Consider the following 14,887-nt stretch of genomic DNA (forward strand, 5'->3'; position numbering starts at 1 on the left):
GGTGCAAGAAGGAAGGCTTTAGAAGAGAATAAGAAAGCTATAGATGGGCCAAGTACAATCAAGACAAACACTAATGGAGCTACTGGTTCTGGATCAAAGTATGCAGGCCCAAACATGTCAAGGGCTGCTGTTGCTGCTAGGCCCAACATTAGGGCTCCAAAAAATGCTGGACAAAAAGGTCATAGGTCAACTTCATCTGGCCCAACTGCAAATGGGCCAAAAACTGTTAGAACAAAGGCTGGATTACCAAATTTTGAGGCTACCAATGCTGCTAAAGCTACTAACAGTAGTAGTGAAGATGAGGCTGAGAAAAATATTGAAGAAGAAGATCCAATTTTTGAATATGAATCAGAGATATTGTTGACTCCGGAAAGCTCTAAAGATGAGAGAGATAGGTATGAATTCCCTCAATTTAATGAAGGTGTTGGATTTGGGGAGGTAAACTTTGAGTTGGGAATGGAGTTTACCACAATTGAAAGTTTTAAGAATGCTCTTAAGGATCATGTAATTTTTTAGGGGAGAAAAATTAGGTACATAAAGAATTATCAAAGGAGGGTTAGATGTGATTATGAGCATGGGGTAGAGAGGATTAAAAAGCCATGAAAGCCAAAGGAGCAAAGTAATGTTTCAGGTGAGCACAATGTGAATGAAGCTGCTGTGACTAAAAAGACTGTGACAACTGAGGCTACCAAAGTTGACGTTGGGGATATGAATGCTGGAACTAAGGATTATGTTAAAAATGGAACTGGTAGTGCCAAATTGAATCCTTGTCCATGGCTAATTTATTGTGCATGGAATAATCAGCTTAAGAGTTACCAAATCAAGACTTATACTCCTAATCACACTTGTTCCAGAGAATTTGGAAGTAACATGGCGGATCAGAAGTGGGTAGCCAAGAAGCTGGAGAAGAGGCTTCGAACTCAGCCTCACATGACCCTGAGTGAGGCTTATGAGCACATCAAGATCGACTACAACGTTATGATTAATGGGAAGATGGTATATAGGGCCCTCAAGGAAGCAAGGGAGCGTGTGATTGGCAACGAGAGAGCACAATACAGCAAGTTGAGGGACTATCTAACAGAGATACACAGGAGTAACCCAGGGAGCTCCACCATTCTTGATGTGACACCCATCCCTCAGTCCCTTCCACTGTTTAACAGACTATACATCTCTCTAGAAGTATGTAAAAGGGATTTTAAAGCTGGATGTAGAAAACTAATCGGTCTTGATGGTTGCTTCTTGAAGGGATACTTTGGGGGCCAACTATTGTCCGCTGTAAGTCAAGATGCGAATAATCACTTCTATGTGATAGCATTCGCTGTTGTTGACAGTGAAACAAAGGAGAGTTGGAAGTGGTTCCTCACCTTATTACAAGAAGATCTTGGAAATCAATACATTCATGGATGGAATTTTATCTCAGAGCAACAAAATGTATTCTTTTAACTTAGTTGTTTTCGGGTTAATGTATAAGTTAATTTAGTTGTGATTAATTATCTTACTTGATGGATATAAACTAACAAGCAATTGATTAATTATCTTGCTCTGCACATTTTTTTAATTAACATTGTTAGTTCTATTAGTTTTAATTAAGTTATAGTTAAGTTGCTGATTATGTTACATTGTTGAGACTGTATATAGTTGCTGATTAAGTTATAAGTTAATTTAGTTGTTTTCGGGTTAACGTATAAGTTAATTTAGTTGTGATTAATTATCTTACTTGATGGATATAAACTAACAAGCAATTGATTAATTATCTTGTTCTGCACTAGAAGAAATTTTCCCATTCTTTCAATAGTTATTTAGAATATATATAAAAGGGAACACGTTCTGTTAATGCAGCTTCCAAAATACTAGTTCAATGTATTGAGACTAATATATTGCTGTTAAGACTCAATCAAACATAATCATGACCTACACACCTAGAAATCTGGCAACCTTATATAATTAATGCAAAGATCATTATAAAGTAATATTTTCAGAGTACTAACAATACAAAAAATAGACATTACTAATTGATTTAGTCATAAGAGAATTTGAAGTAGAATTTCAATACCAGACTTGGTTTTAAGTATTTTCTCTCTTTCTACCAAAATCTCTTTAAGTTTTTAATATGAAAACTGATGATACATTTTGTTAGGACTAGATGTCTTCGAGTTGATTGCTCTAATAATGTTATCAATATATTGCTTATTATTGCCTGCTATTTTGTGTCTAGTATGGTGAGTGAAAAACTAAATATAAAGATATGTAATTTGTGTTACTGCACTGTTAGATTTGCTACCATAAATTTATTTACTCTATGCATATGCTATCTTCTTTATCATAGGGTGCAGCAAATTCTAGAGCAACAATTCTCCAAAGTACAAGGGCCAAGCAGCCTATTATTAGACCATAATATCCTGCACCAATCCAGTCTAGCACTCCACCGTCCAGTTTATTCCTAATCCTGGGTTCAAGCATCCGAGACAAAAGTGAATGAAGACAAATGATTATGCTTTTTGATGTAATAGTTTGGTTTGTATTTTGGTAATGAACTTTCAAGTTGATGGACCTAAACTTGAAATACTCTTAATTTAGATATTGATGATAGAGTAGTGTGGATGAAACTTTTTTTGTGAATTATGTTTCGGCTCATGTATGGCCAAATTCTCGAATTCTGACTTTAGTTTAAGTTGCTACTATGACAGTTATGTTGTTTTTATTAGGTCGAATCTGTGACTTACATTCTATGATTTGAAGTTGCTATTTGACATTAAAGCAATATATTTGCTGTTATAAGTAACGGTGCTGTTGTTTTTTTCCATTATTCATTTCATGCTACTTGTTACTGAACTTATAAGTAATGGTGCTGTTGCTTTTTTTCATTATTCATTTTACTACATGACATAGCAATATGATTTTCTGTTTGGATTCATAAAGGTCATCAACCAAACAATTTTGGAAGAAAACTTTAAAGCTGATATATTGCATAAATTTTCTTCTTCTCACAAGTATTTAGATCACAAAAAAGCATACAAATTTGCATACAAGTTTCAGTGAACTCTTAATACTAAGATATAACTTACAAAATAGCTATTGTTACTGACAAAATCAACACTAACATTGCAAAGAACATGATAACAAGTACTACATTCGTACATTTACTCTTACCCTCAGCTTTTGAGACTACATTTTTCTGAAGCTCTAACAAATCAATTCTATTTTGCAACTTCATTAGTTTGTGTTCCAAACCAACATCATTGGTATCATACATGGGTGAAATATCAGCAGCAATCTCACCACCATCCATGGTTACATTCTTCACCGAGTCATCATTCTTCAACTTAATGTCAAAAATATTGTCAACCCATGCAAAGAACTTGCAATGAGATAACTTTTTCTTACTCATCACACAAAAATAGCTCTTCAACACAATTCTTATAGAATGTATATTATTCGAAATCCTACAATTGTTTACCTTATATAGTGGGCATCCAAAAAACAGTCTACCCGAATTTTCATGAGTCCTTAAAGCGGAGATTATTGCATACAAACCGCATAGACATTTTGGGTGTTGCCCTTTGGAGATTTCAACTTTGCTTAGGCTGTTGATGTCACCGTCTCCGATAATGCTACAACTATGGCCACCGCCGAGTCTCCCACCATGGTGATTCGAAGACGACAAACTTCCTTTGCTTGGTGTCATTACAACTGCTGATAAACTAGGGTTCCAAAAGTTTCAACGAAGAAGACGTTTCTGTTCAAGTACAGAGGGGTTGAGGTAGAGGAGAAGAAGCGCGACCTTGTGTTTCCCACTTAAACGCAACGTTTGATACCAATTCTTAAACAGCGCCGTTTTCATAACATGACTGGGGACTAATTTGTCCTTCTATGACACCTGTTCTTATTGCTGGACACGCTGAAGAGTAACTGTGCCACTTCAGCTTTTTCCGGTGGCATAAAATGGAGAAATCGGTTTGGGGATTGTTTTGGCCGCCGGAGATAAACCATGGAGACTGATTTGGGTATTAATTTTCTTCATGGACTAAAATGTCCGATTTTAAAATCCTCGGGAACTGATTTGGATAATTACTCTACATATAATTAAGTTTCAAAATTCTCCAGTTTGTTGCAAGAGAAAAATCAATAAAATAAAATGTTTCGGTGTGTTTTTTTTTTATTTTATTTCCCTAATGAGTAAGGTATATACTTTTCTTCTAAATATTTGACTCAATCAACAGAATCACTCTTTGTCTTAATTAAGCCAAAGTGCCAAACAAATCATTTCATATATTGATATATAAACTACGTATTGGACCGTATGTATCTATTTATTGGAAAACCGCTAGCTACAAGATTAGTTCTTCTAACTAAATATTTACAAAAATTGTAAGAGTCTTGAAGAGAAAAACAGTGATGATGAAAGAACTTTAGACAGAGCAATTGACAAGGAAACTTAATTAAGTGTATTTTCATCTTTTGTGTGTTTGAATTACACTATATATATATATATAAGTGCAGTGGCTATAATTATAAGAAAAGTTTTAAAAGTATACTAGAAATACTGACATTTAAGTAGTTTTAGCTGTTAATCTCAATTATAAAATATATATATGATTAAGATCAATGGCTAATACTACTAAAACATCAGTATTTCTAATATACTTGAAATTTTTCTGGGCATCTAATAAATTTAAATCCAGTGGACACTTATTTAAGGTGCAAAGTGATGAACATGTGAATTAGGCAAAGTAAACATATAGAGAGTAGAAAGAACAGAATGTCAGCAAAAAACTAATTTCTTCTCTTGACTAAGACGTTTGGGCACACTAGTCTTTGTCGTTTGCTTTCATTTCCTTTGCAATTCGACTAAGCTTATGTATGCTATGTGATTGACAAACAATAATACCAACCATTTGTCTCATTCAATCATATATCAACAAATTTAACACAAAGTTTTCTTACCCCTATTGCATTGGTGTGAACATGACATTCATATTTCATAGAATATACCAAGTCAATGAATAAAACAAAGCCAACACCGCGTGAACATGCCTCTTAAACAAATTCAATTATTAGTGAAAAACTCATCATCATCATCATCTAGTAATATATACTATTGTCTTTGTCTTTGTCTTCTATACTACAGACACTTAATTGGTATCATCAATGGAGCTTCACTACTATCTCTACATTCTCTCAATAAACCTATGCTTCTTGTTATTGTTACCTGAATCACTTTATTCCCAACAAGTGTACCTAAATGGAACAGTTTATGATTGCACTGATACCCCTTCTACACCAAAAGGGTACCTTTGCAATGGCCTCAAGAAATCATGCACTTCATTCATTGTTTTCAGGTCAAAACACCCTTATGATAACCCTGCAAGCATTGCATACCTTCTTGACTCTGAAGCATCAATCATAGCCTCAATCAACAAGCTCTCAAACAATGCAAGAATCCCTTCTAACAGACCCATCATTGTTCCTGTTTTCTGTTCATGTCATGGAAATATCTATAGCCATGATGCTCCTTACACTGTCAAGAACAATGACACATACTTTGAATTGGTGAGAATCTATCATCCACATATATAATGCTACCAAAGGCTCAATTTTGATTCTTAAATGTGTGACTCATTTCCTGATTTTATTTTCAGTATTTTCTATTTTAAAAAATCCTGGTATTTACGTATTGTATCGTATTTGTATTGATGTGTCATAGGTAAAAACAACTTACCAAGGACTAACAACATGCCAAGCATTGATGGGGCAGAATTACTATCCCCCTAATGGACTTCCAATTGGTGCTGAACTCACAGTTCCTTTGTTATGTGCTTGTCCAACAGAAAATCAAACTTCAACAGGTGTCACTTCCTTATTGGTTGATTTGATCAACTATGGTGACACCTTGAAGTCCATAGGAGAATCTTATGGTGTTGATGAAGAAAGTATGTTAGAGGCTAATAAGCCACAAAGTAAAAATAGTAGCAGCTTCACCCTCTTGGCCTTGACACCTATCTTGGTTCCTCTAAGAGGAAAGAGTTGCAAAGAGGATCCTAATAGTTTCTATTGTAACTGTTCTAAGGAATTCCTTGCTGATGGAAGCTTAAAGGGGACTTATTGTGATGAGTCTGATGGTCAAAAATTCCCTGCCAAATTGGTTGTTTGCATTGGTATTCTTTTTTATCTAAAATCTCTCCATTTTTCAAGTAAAATATACTTCCATTGAAATCCTGATTTCTACATGAATAATTTATGATATAAGACTAGCATTGTTTGATTTTTGCAGGTGTTGGCATTGGTGTAGGCTTTCTTTGTTTCTTTTTCTTGGGTTATAAACTATACCAATACATACAGAAAAAAAGAGAAAGGATTCACAAGGAAAAGCTATTCAAACAGAATGGAGGCTACTTGTTACAAGAGAAAGTGTCATCATCACATGGAAATGGATCACAAAAGGTAATAATAAGGCTTTTCACAGCCGAGGAGCTTCAAAGAGCAACAGATAACTACAACTGGAGCAGGTTTCTTGGTCAAGGTGGATATGGAAAAGTCTACAAAGGAATGCTACCAGATGGAACCATAGTAGCTGTTAAGAGATCTAAGGAGATTGAGAGGAACCAGATTGAGACTTTCGTCAATGAAGTTGTCATTTTATCACAGATTAATCACAGGTATTGAAGCTCAAATATCACAATCAAGTAAATAACTAACTATTTTCTTCTATATTCACTGATATCTCTAATAACAGGAACATTGTGAAGCTCTTGGGGTGCTGTCTTGAGACAGAAGCACCATTACTAGTCTATGAGTTCATTCCAAATGGAACACTTGCACAACATATTCATAGCAAACACCATGAATCATCTTCACCACTTTCATGGGATAGCCGGCTTCGAATTGCATGCGAGGTAGCCGGAGCAGTGGCCTATATGCATTCTTCAGCTTCAATTCCCATCTTCCATAGAGATATCAAACCTACTAACATACTCTTAGATAGTAACTATAGTGCAAAAGTGTCTGATTTTGGAACATCAAGATCATTGCCACAAGACAAAACTCACTTGACAACACAAATAGGAGGAACTTTCGGATACATCGACCCTGAATATTTCCAATCTAGTCAATTTTCGGATAAGAGTGACGTATATAGTTTTGGAGTTGTGCTAGTCGAAGTCATAACTGGGAAGAAGCCGATTTCGTTTATAGAAGAAGATGAGGGTCAGAATTTGATTGCTGAATTCATTTCTGTGATGAAGGAGAACAAAGTTTGTGATATCTTGGATCCCAAGGTATTGAAGGAAGCTAAGAAGGATGAGATTGTTGCAATTTCAAATCTTGCAATGAGGTGTTTGAGGCTAAATGGGAGAAAAAGGCCAACAATGAAAGAGGTTTCAGCTGAGTTGGAATCATTGAGGAAGGTACAAAGTTCCATGTTGGTTGATAACCATGATCATCATCATGATGAATCAACAAACAATGATGAAAAATTATTGCATAAACACAACAATAGTGTAGTACAAGAATATGCAGAGGAGAGCATTTTGCTGTCATTACAATTACAAATGGAGTCCTCATCCTTCTAAGATGTTACATTAATAACTGATTCTATGTTTGTTATGACTTGTGTTTCAATTTTTGGTCACTGTTTTTCATATGCATGAAGTGTGTGTCCCCTAAGACCATGTATACTTGTTCCAAATTTGTATGAGTCAAATATCTTCCAATCCGCCAACTTTGAATTATCAAATAGTCAATATTTTCTAGTCATGTTGCTTAGGAAATTGTAAAGAAGGATAAGAAAATATTAAAACAACCCTAACTAATGCTTACAAACTTATTCCAAACAGCAGTTCTGTTGCTGTCAGACATTACAATTCCAAATAGTTACTGTTTTCAATTTGACATGGTAGCTTTGAATTCTTTTTGATAAAACTTATTAAAGTATCTAGTATCTACTATTGGTAACATAAAAAAGAACAAAGTGAAACTCATCTATGTTCTTGTCTTTTCTAAAGAAGATCAAAGAGGATCATGGAGTTTCACTACCTCAACATTATCTTCACAATCTTCATTCTTTTATCTCTATTTCCACACCAAAAGGGTACCTCTGCAATAGTCCTAAAAAATCATGCACTTCCTTCTTAGTTTACAGGTCCAAACCTCCCTATAACACCCCTCAAACCATTTCAAATCTTCTTGCTTCTGAAGAATCCACAGTATCCTCCATCAACAAAATTTCAAGTAATAAAAAAAATTCCTACCAACAAATCAATCATTGTTCCTGTGTCTTGCTCCTGTTCTGGAAATATTTATCAACACAATGCTTTTTAAGGATGACACATATTTCATGTTAGTGAACACTACTTACCAAGGCCTCACAACATGCCAGGCTTTGATGGGACAGAACTACTATGCTTCTGTCAACATTGCCATTGGTGCTCAGCTCACAGTTCCCATGCTATGTGCTTGTCCAACTGCAAACCAAACAGCAAAAGGCGTGACATCATTGCTCGTTTACTCGCTTGGCGAAGGCGACACAATCAAGTCAATAGGAGAGACTTATGGTGTTGATGAACAAAGTATTCTTGATGCCAATGAGATGATCCAGACATCAAATGGAAACAGAAGCTTGAACCTTATGGCTTGGATTCCGATTTTGATTCCATTGAGGGGTAAGAGCTGCAAAGATGATCCAGAGAGTTTCTATTGTACATGTTCTCAGGGAGATGTCACAAATTCAAGCCTCATGGGACTCAACTGTGAAGAATCAGATGGTAAAAAATTTCCTGCTAAATTGGTTGCAGCACTAGGTATATAGCTATGTTAGCTATGTTAGCATGACTTTAGGCCTATATAGCATGTAGGCTATAGCTGATGCTATTAAGGAGAAAAGGCTTAGTTTTTATTATTTGCCATATCTAAGTTTAGCAATTATGATATATCCTCCTAAAATTTGCATGTATTTGCAGGTGTTGGCATTGGTGCTGGCTTTCTCTGTTTGTTTCTTCTTGGTTATAAGCTGTACCAATGCATACAGAAAAAGAGCAAAAAACTTCATAAAGAAAAGCTGTTCAAGCAAAATGGTGGCTACTTGCTTCAATGCCTAGAATCCTGCTTTTTTTTTTTCGAGCAAAAAATTGAATGCAAGATTTGTGTTGTACTATTTATTTCACATAAGAAAAAAAAATAATTTATTAAAATTATAATTATTCATATGTTTTCTCAATTCTATCAATTTAAATTTTTTAAAAAATAATTTTATATGACATGGTATTAAGACTTGTAAATGATTTAGAATTTCAGCATAAGATAAATTGCAAACAAATTTTACACAAACTAAAAAATATTCTTGAAAAAATGTATTAGAGATATAACATTTATGTGTCTCTTCAATCAGTTTAAATTTTTAAAATAATTGATTTCTCTTTATATGATTAACATAAAAATAAATTAAATTATACACATACATAACAAAGTAAAATGTATTTAATTGCAGATAGAGAAATAACATTATTTCCTTTCATTTATCTAACATGTGAACCAATATTAATTAGTTATCTATTTTTTTCATAAAAGTAAGGTCTTTTAATATTTTTCTTAAAAATATATTTACCAATAAGTACAAAATTAAACAAGTTCGTAAAAGTTTTATTTTATGATTATGAATTTGGGGCTTGATCATTATTCGTTAACTCATATTATTATTAGTATTAATTTGGTCTTCATGCATTTCGGGTAGGTATTCATATTATTTGACATAACAAAGTTCTGTCGCTTCTATGAAATGTTCTAGCTAGCTTCATTCTTAGCTTATTAGTCCATGACATGCATTATTTACCATTATATATATATGACTAATTAAGTGTTTAAATTATTCAGTTTTGGTCTACATTTTGGTGTCTTCTGAAGAATTAGGCAACAAATTTTGAGTGTGCATGTAACTTGATTTAAGACTTCATTTGCCCGTGAAACACATTATTAAGCAATTAGCATAAGTATTTTTTTTTTTTGTGACTAATTAGCATAAGTATTGAATTGATCAACTACGACCCAAGCTATTTTTTATTTAATCATGTTGATTATTGTTTATCTTTTGCCGCGTTTAACATTGACATTATAAAAAAATAAATAATAATAGTAATCATTATTATTTTTATTTTTGAAAACCATATTCCATCCCTATCGGCCTATCCCATTTGACAATGAAGATTCATATCTTATTTGACAGTGATATTTTTTTTTTTTAAAGGTAGAATATAATATTATTGATTGGAAGATTAAGTAACAAATAGAATTGGTCCAATTTTAGACAGCACAACAAAAGAAAACTAAAATAGGGTATTCCCACTTAATTTATCACTTAATTTACTTTAAAACAACCGGGACTAAGGTACTCCCACTTAATTTATTTTACTAAGATACTCCCACTTAACTTACTTTAAAACATCCGAATTAAGAACTCAATAGTTACTTCATTCATGTAATATTTTTGTAGCAAATTCTATAGTTCTGAAAATAGAACCGAATCCATCGGTTTGACTAAATTAACCAAAAATTAATTTTTTAGCCAGTTTGGTTAATGTAAAAAATCGTCTAACAAAAAATTGATAAAAAAATCGGTCAAACTGACAGTTAATTGATAAACCCATAAAATTAGTCGATTTTTTAACGGTTTTTAAATTATAATTAAAAAAAAAAGAAAATGGATCATATAAATACCTAATTTCCCGTTCCCCCTCCCTCACAAAAAACCCTAACCCACTACGGCACTACCCCCCCTCTCTCTCTCAGCGCCAGCAGCCCCTCTTCTCTCTCAGCCAGCAGCCACTGCCTCCACCGTCACCAAACTCTTCTTGTCATCCAGAGGGTGCCTCGCCGCCGGCAGTGACAAACAGAGGATTAGCTCAAAGTTCTTGGCCGTCCATTCTCTTCTCCTCCACGTCGTCGCCTTACACGTGCAGATCGAAGCTCGTGGCCGTCTTCACTACATCATCTTCGTCTTCTTCGTCGTGGACTTGCAGATCGAAGTGCGGTCGGTTGGATTCCTCCATCGCTGGTCAGTTTGCTCGATCATCGTCTCTGTCTCGTCGTTCTTCCTTGCCGGTAGTTGAGTTTCGTTCTTTCCTCGCCGCCTGTTTCGCTCTTCCTTCAATGACAGATTGATTCCTCTGTCGTCTGTAACTCTGCTTCATTTTTTTTCTTTTGTTAATTTCTATGAATTTGAGTTTCTGGATTTTAATGATTCAAATCTATGTTTGCTTCAATTTATGGTTGCTTATTTTATTAATTTTATTGTGTTACTGAAATCCAAGGTTGCGAGAACAATGAACCAGTAGAATGACTAGCCAAAAATTGAAGTTGGAATTGGAGCAAGAACGCAATAAATTGGCAAACATTCAACTAAAATACCAGGGTCTATATTCAGCACTTCAGTATCTATTAGATTTTGTCACATTTTGGGAGTGTAAACTAAATAATTGCTAACTATCATGTTCTTTCTTTCAATTTCAGAGGAACAGAAATTGAACAAGTTTGTAAAGAGAAAAAGAAAAAAAGTAAGTTTGTAAACAATAGAAAATTTTTTATGATCATGCTGCTAAAACACTACATCTTCTATGTTAGAAGCTTCCCGAGGAAACAAATCATGTATGGTTATAGTATTGAGAGAATTTACAAGTTGCACACCATTAAATTAGATAATGAAGTGGTTTGTTGTGATTCTTCTTTTCTCACTTTTTTATATTTTACTTTTTTCGGTTTATAAATTATAATATCGATACTTATTTTTCACATATGCTGCTTGTTTGTATTTTTATTTTAGGGATGGGCAAAGCAAGACCTTCTTCGTGAGCAAAACAAAGAGCTAGCAACTTTCAGGTTTTCTTTGCCTTCTCTGTAATTCTGTATATACTTTGCTGTCATGAAAAGATACATACCTGTACTCTTCCATGTGTATGGGAGCTCTCGTGTTTTTAGTTGGAAAAATGACATTATCCAATCATGTTATTCTCAACTTTCAATATGCTTCAATGGATAAAATCTTTGCAGAAGGGAGCGTGATCATTCAGAAGTTGAAAGAGCTCAGCATATGAAACAAATACATGATCTTCAAGAACATATTCAAGAAAAAGACAGGCAGCTTATTGAGTTGCAGGAACAGGTAGGCTGCTACATTGTGTGTTTTGTTTCTATGATAAAAGTTTATTAGAAAAGCTGCTGCTTTACATTTCTCTGTGATTTCCAGCACAAAGTAGCTCAAGAGACCCTAATGTATAAAGATGAACAATTGAGAGAAGCCCAAGCTTGGATAAACCGTGGTCGTGAGATGGATGTTTTACAATCAAGAACAAACCAGTCATTGCAGGCTGAATTGCGGGAACGTACAGAGCAGTATAACCAGCTCTGGATGGGTTTCCAGAGACAGGTTTATCAGCAATCCCGTCTTTGCTTAAAATATTTTTCTTTTTATGATCATGCTGCTAAAACACTACATCTTCTATGTTAGAAGCTTCCTGAGGAAACAAATCATGTATGGTTATATTATTGAGAGAATTTACAAGCTGTAAGAGCTTTTGGGCTTGTTTGGATGAGCTTCTAAGAAAAGGTCTTTTTTCAAGTTATCTTTTTTTAGAAGATTTTATAGAGAAGTAAAAGTAATTTTATGTTTGGATATCTCATGTAAAAAAGTTTTTTTATCTATCAATTATGTTTGGGTATAACAATATAAAAGTACTTTTTTGTTTATTTATTACATGAAAAACATCTTTTTTTCTTAAAAAAAAGATCTTTTAAAAAAGGATGTAAATTACAGCTTCTCAAAAAAGATCTTTTTTTTATTTTACTAGTGCTTTTACTTTTACTATTAGAAATTTGCCAAACACATTAAAAAATAAAAAAAGATCTTTTTTCATTGAAAAAAGATCTTTTTTGAACAAAATAATGGCGCCCAAACATGCACTTTGTCATAATCAATAGGCCTATATTATCAAACTAAAGTATAGTTATACTTCAATTTCTGTGTAGTCTGGTATGTCAATTTCCAATTCTTCAAAATCTCCAAATCATTATTGGGTAATTTTAATTGTATTATTGGGTAATAGGTTATGCATTTTTTGTTACTTGGCAGACAACACAGATGAACAAATTGCGTGATGAATTGAATGAGAGAGTATCTGAAGTAAAACGTCTGCAACTGGAGCTAACTAGACGCCAAGATGAAGAACCAGTTGAAGCTGTGGATGACAATTGCCGTTTTTCATCTGACACACCGAGTTATTCAGTATCCCCAGCCTCTGCACAGGACACGACAAGCGGTACAAGTGCTGCAATGCGCGCCCAAGATCGATCTGCGTAGGTCCACCTGATTTTCAACGTGACAACCAAAGATATCGTGATTTTGTGATCCAATGTCTCTCTAGTATGGACCGATAAATTTACATTGAAAGAAGACAATAATCAATAAGCCAAATGACTAAGGCAAAGAAAACCTGAAAGTTGCTAGCTCTTTGTTTTACTCACGAAGAAGGTCTTGCTTTGCCCATCCCTAAAACAAAAATACAAACAAGCAGCATATGTGAAAAATAAGTATCGATATTATAATTTATAAACCGAAAAAAGTAAAATATAAAAAAGTGAGGAAAGAAGAATCACAACAAACTGCTTCATTATCTAATTTAATGGTGTGCAACTTGAAATAATATTATTGAAAAAATGTATTAGAGATATAATATTTATGTGTCTCTTCAAATCAGTTTAAATCTTTAAAATAATTGATTTCTCTTTATATGATTAACATAAAAATAAATTAAATTATATACATACATAACAAAGTAAAATGTATTTAATTGCAGATAGAGAAATAACATTATTTCCTTTCATTTATCTAACATGTGAACCAATATTAATTAGTTATCTATTTTTTTCATAAAAGTAAGGTCTTTTAATATTTTTCTTAAAAATATATTTATCAATACGGGCCTGCTACACATACAAGCATACAAGCAACCAAGTTGGCCCAGCCCAAACACGAAACACGCGCGTGAAAGAGAGATAAGATGCCGCGTCCAAATCACGCGCTCAGCATTCGAACGGTTACGTATGGGAGACTCTTCCACTTCTTCCACTTCTTCCATTTCTCAAGGCACTTTCAAAACAACGAAACCCTCTCATTTTTGAGCGAAAATCAAGTTTCAAAATATAGAAATCGTAGTTCGAAAACTGCATCAAAACACCATCAACCTCTCTGTGAAGAATCTGAAGAAAAAACAAACCAAGAATACTCAACGTAAGTGCATTAAAATACTGTATATTTTACTTTTCTTCTTCGTCGTTCTGCTAGGGTTTACTGTTACTGTTGCTTCTTTGTTATACGTCGTTCCTCTGAGTTATACGTCGTTCTTCTAAGTTCTACGTCGTTTACATTGTTATTCTAAGTTCTCCTGCTATTTTTGTTGATTTTTGGGGGTTTATTCCGTAGATTAGGGGGTGTAAACTGCTTAACCTTGTAATGTGGCTTTATATTGAAGCATGGCTGAGTGATATCTGTCTGATATCTATATGGATGTATCTGAATAATATCTATGGGTGTATCTCACTGTAATGAATGGGTGTATATTGTTTGACATTGTTGGGTGTATCTGAATAATATCTATGGGTGTATCTCACTGTTATGAATGGGTGTATCTTGCGAATATCTGGCTGTCTTGACTCATATATATGGGTGTATCTTACTGTTATCAATGGGTGTATCTTAATTGTTATCAATGGGTGTATCTGAGTCATATATATATGGGTGTATATTACTGATATCTTTGGGTGTATTTTTAGTTTCAGAGAAAATGGCAGCAAGAAACCAAACAAAAGACCTTAAATGTGCCACACATCTCCTGAATGATAAGTTCAG

General features: G+C 34.0%; 3 protein-coding genes across 9 annotated transcripts; all 3 read left to right on the plus strand.

Annotated features, from left to right (window-relative positions):
- Positions 1-5,140: 5,140 nt before the first annotated feature.
- On the plus strand, positions 5,141-7,732 carry LOC107485845 (wall-associated receptor kinase-like 2). Its single transcript, XM_016106386.3, has 4 exons — positions 5,141-5,550; positions 5,705-6,155; positions 6,272-6,656; positions 6,734-7,732. Exons 1-4 carry the CDS (start codon positions 5,149-5,151, stop codon positions 7,566-7,568), a joined length of 2,073 nt encoding a protein of 690 aa, XP_015961872.1. The 5' UTR covers positions 5,141-5,148; the 3' UTR covers positions 7,569-7,732.
- A 539-nt stretch (positions 7,733-8,271) lies between these two features.
- LOC110272485 (uncharacterized) lies at positions 8,272-11,148 on the plus strand. Its single transcript, XM_052260686.1, has 3 exons — positions 8,272-8,795; positions 8,955-9,142; positions 10,777-11,148. The coding sequence occupies exons 1-3, from the start codon at positions 8,306-8,308 to the stop codon at positions 11,146-11,148; spliced, it is 1,050 nt and encodes a 349-aa protein (XP_052116646.1). The 5' UTR covers positions 8,272-8,305.
- Positions 10,726-13,498, plus strand: LOC110280268 (uncharacterized). Of its 7 annotated transcripts, XR_008008314.1 has the most exons (8): positions 10,743-11,158; positions 11,298-11,398; positions 11,497-11,540; positions 11,807-11,862; positions 12,034-12,145; positions 12,230-12,409; positions 12,491-12,589; positions 13,112-13,255. XR_008008314.1 is itself a non-coding variant. In XM_052260351.1 (7 exons), the coding sequence occupies exons 2-7, from the start codon at positions 11,323-11,325 to the stop codon at positions 13,337-13,339; spliced, it is 696 nt and encodes a 231-aa protein (XP_052116311.1). In that variant the 5' UTR covers positions 10,726-11,091; positions 11,298-11,322; the 3' UTR covers positions 13,340-13,498. The 7 variants fall into 7 exon arrangements, 6 of the variants coding, with proteins under 6 accessions (XP_052116311.1, XP_052116308.1, XP_052116307.1 ...); XM_052260351.1 differs by lacking the exon at positions 12,491-12,589 and having other exon boundaries at positions 10,726-11,091; positions 13,112-13,498; XM_052260348.1 differs by lacking the exon at positions 12,491-12,589 and having other exon boundaries at positions 10,743-11,162; positions 13,112-13,498.
- Positions 13,499-14,887: the final 1,389 nt, after the last annotated feature.

Source organism: Arachis duranensis, chromosome 4 (genome assembly GCF_000817695.3).
Source record: "Arachis duranensis cultivar V14167 chromosome 4, aradu.V14167.gnm2.J7QH, whole genome shotgun sequence".
Classification (NCBI taxonomy): Eukaryota; Viridiplantae; Streptophyta; class Magnoliopsida; order Fabales; family Fabaceae; genus Arachis; species Arachis duranensis.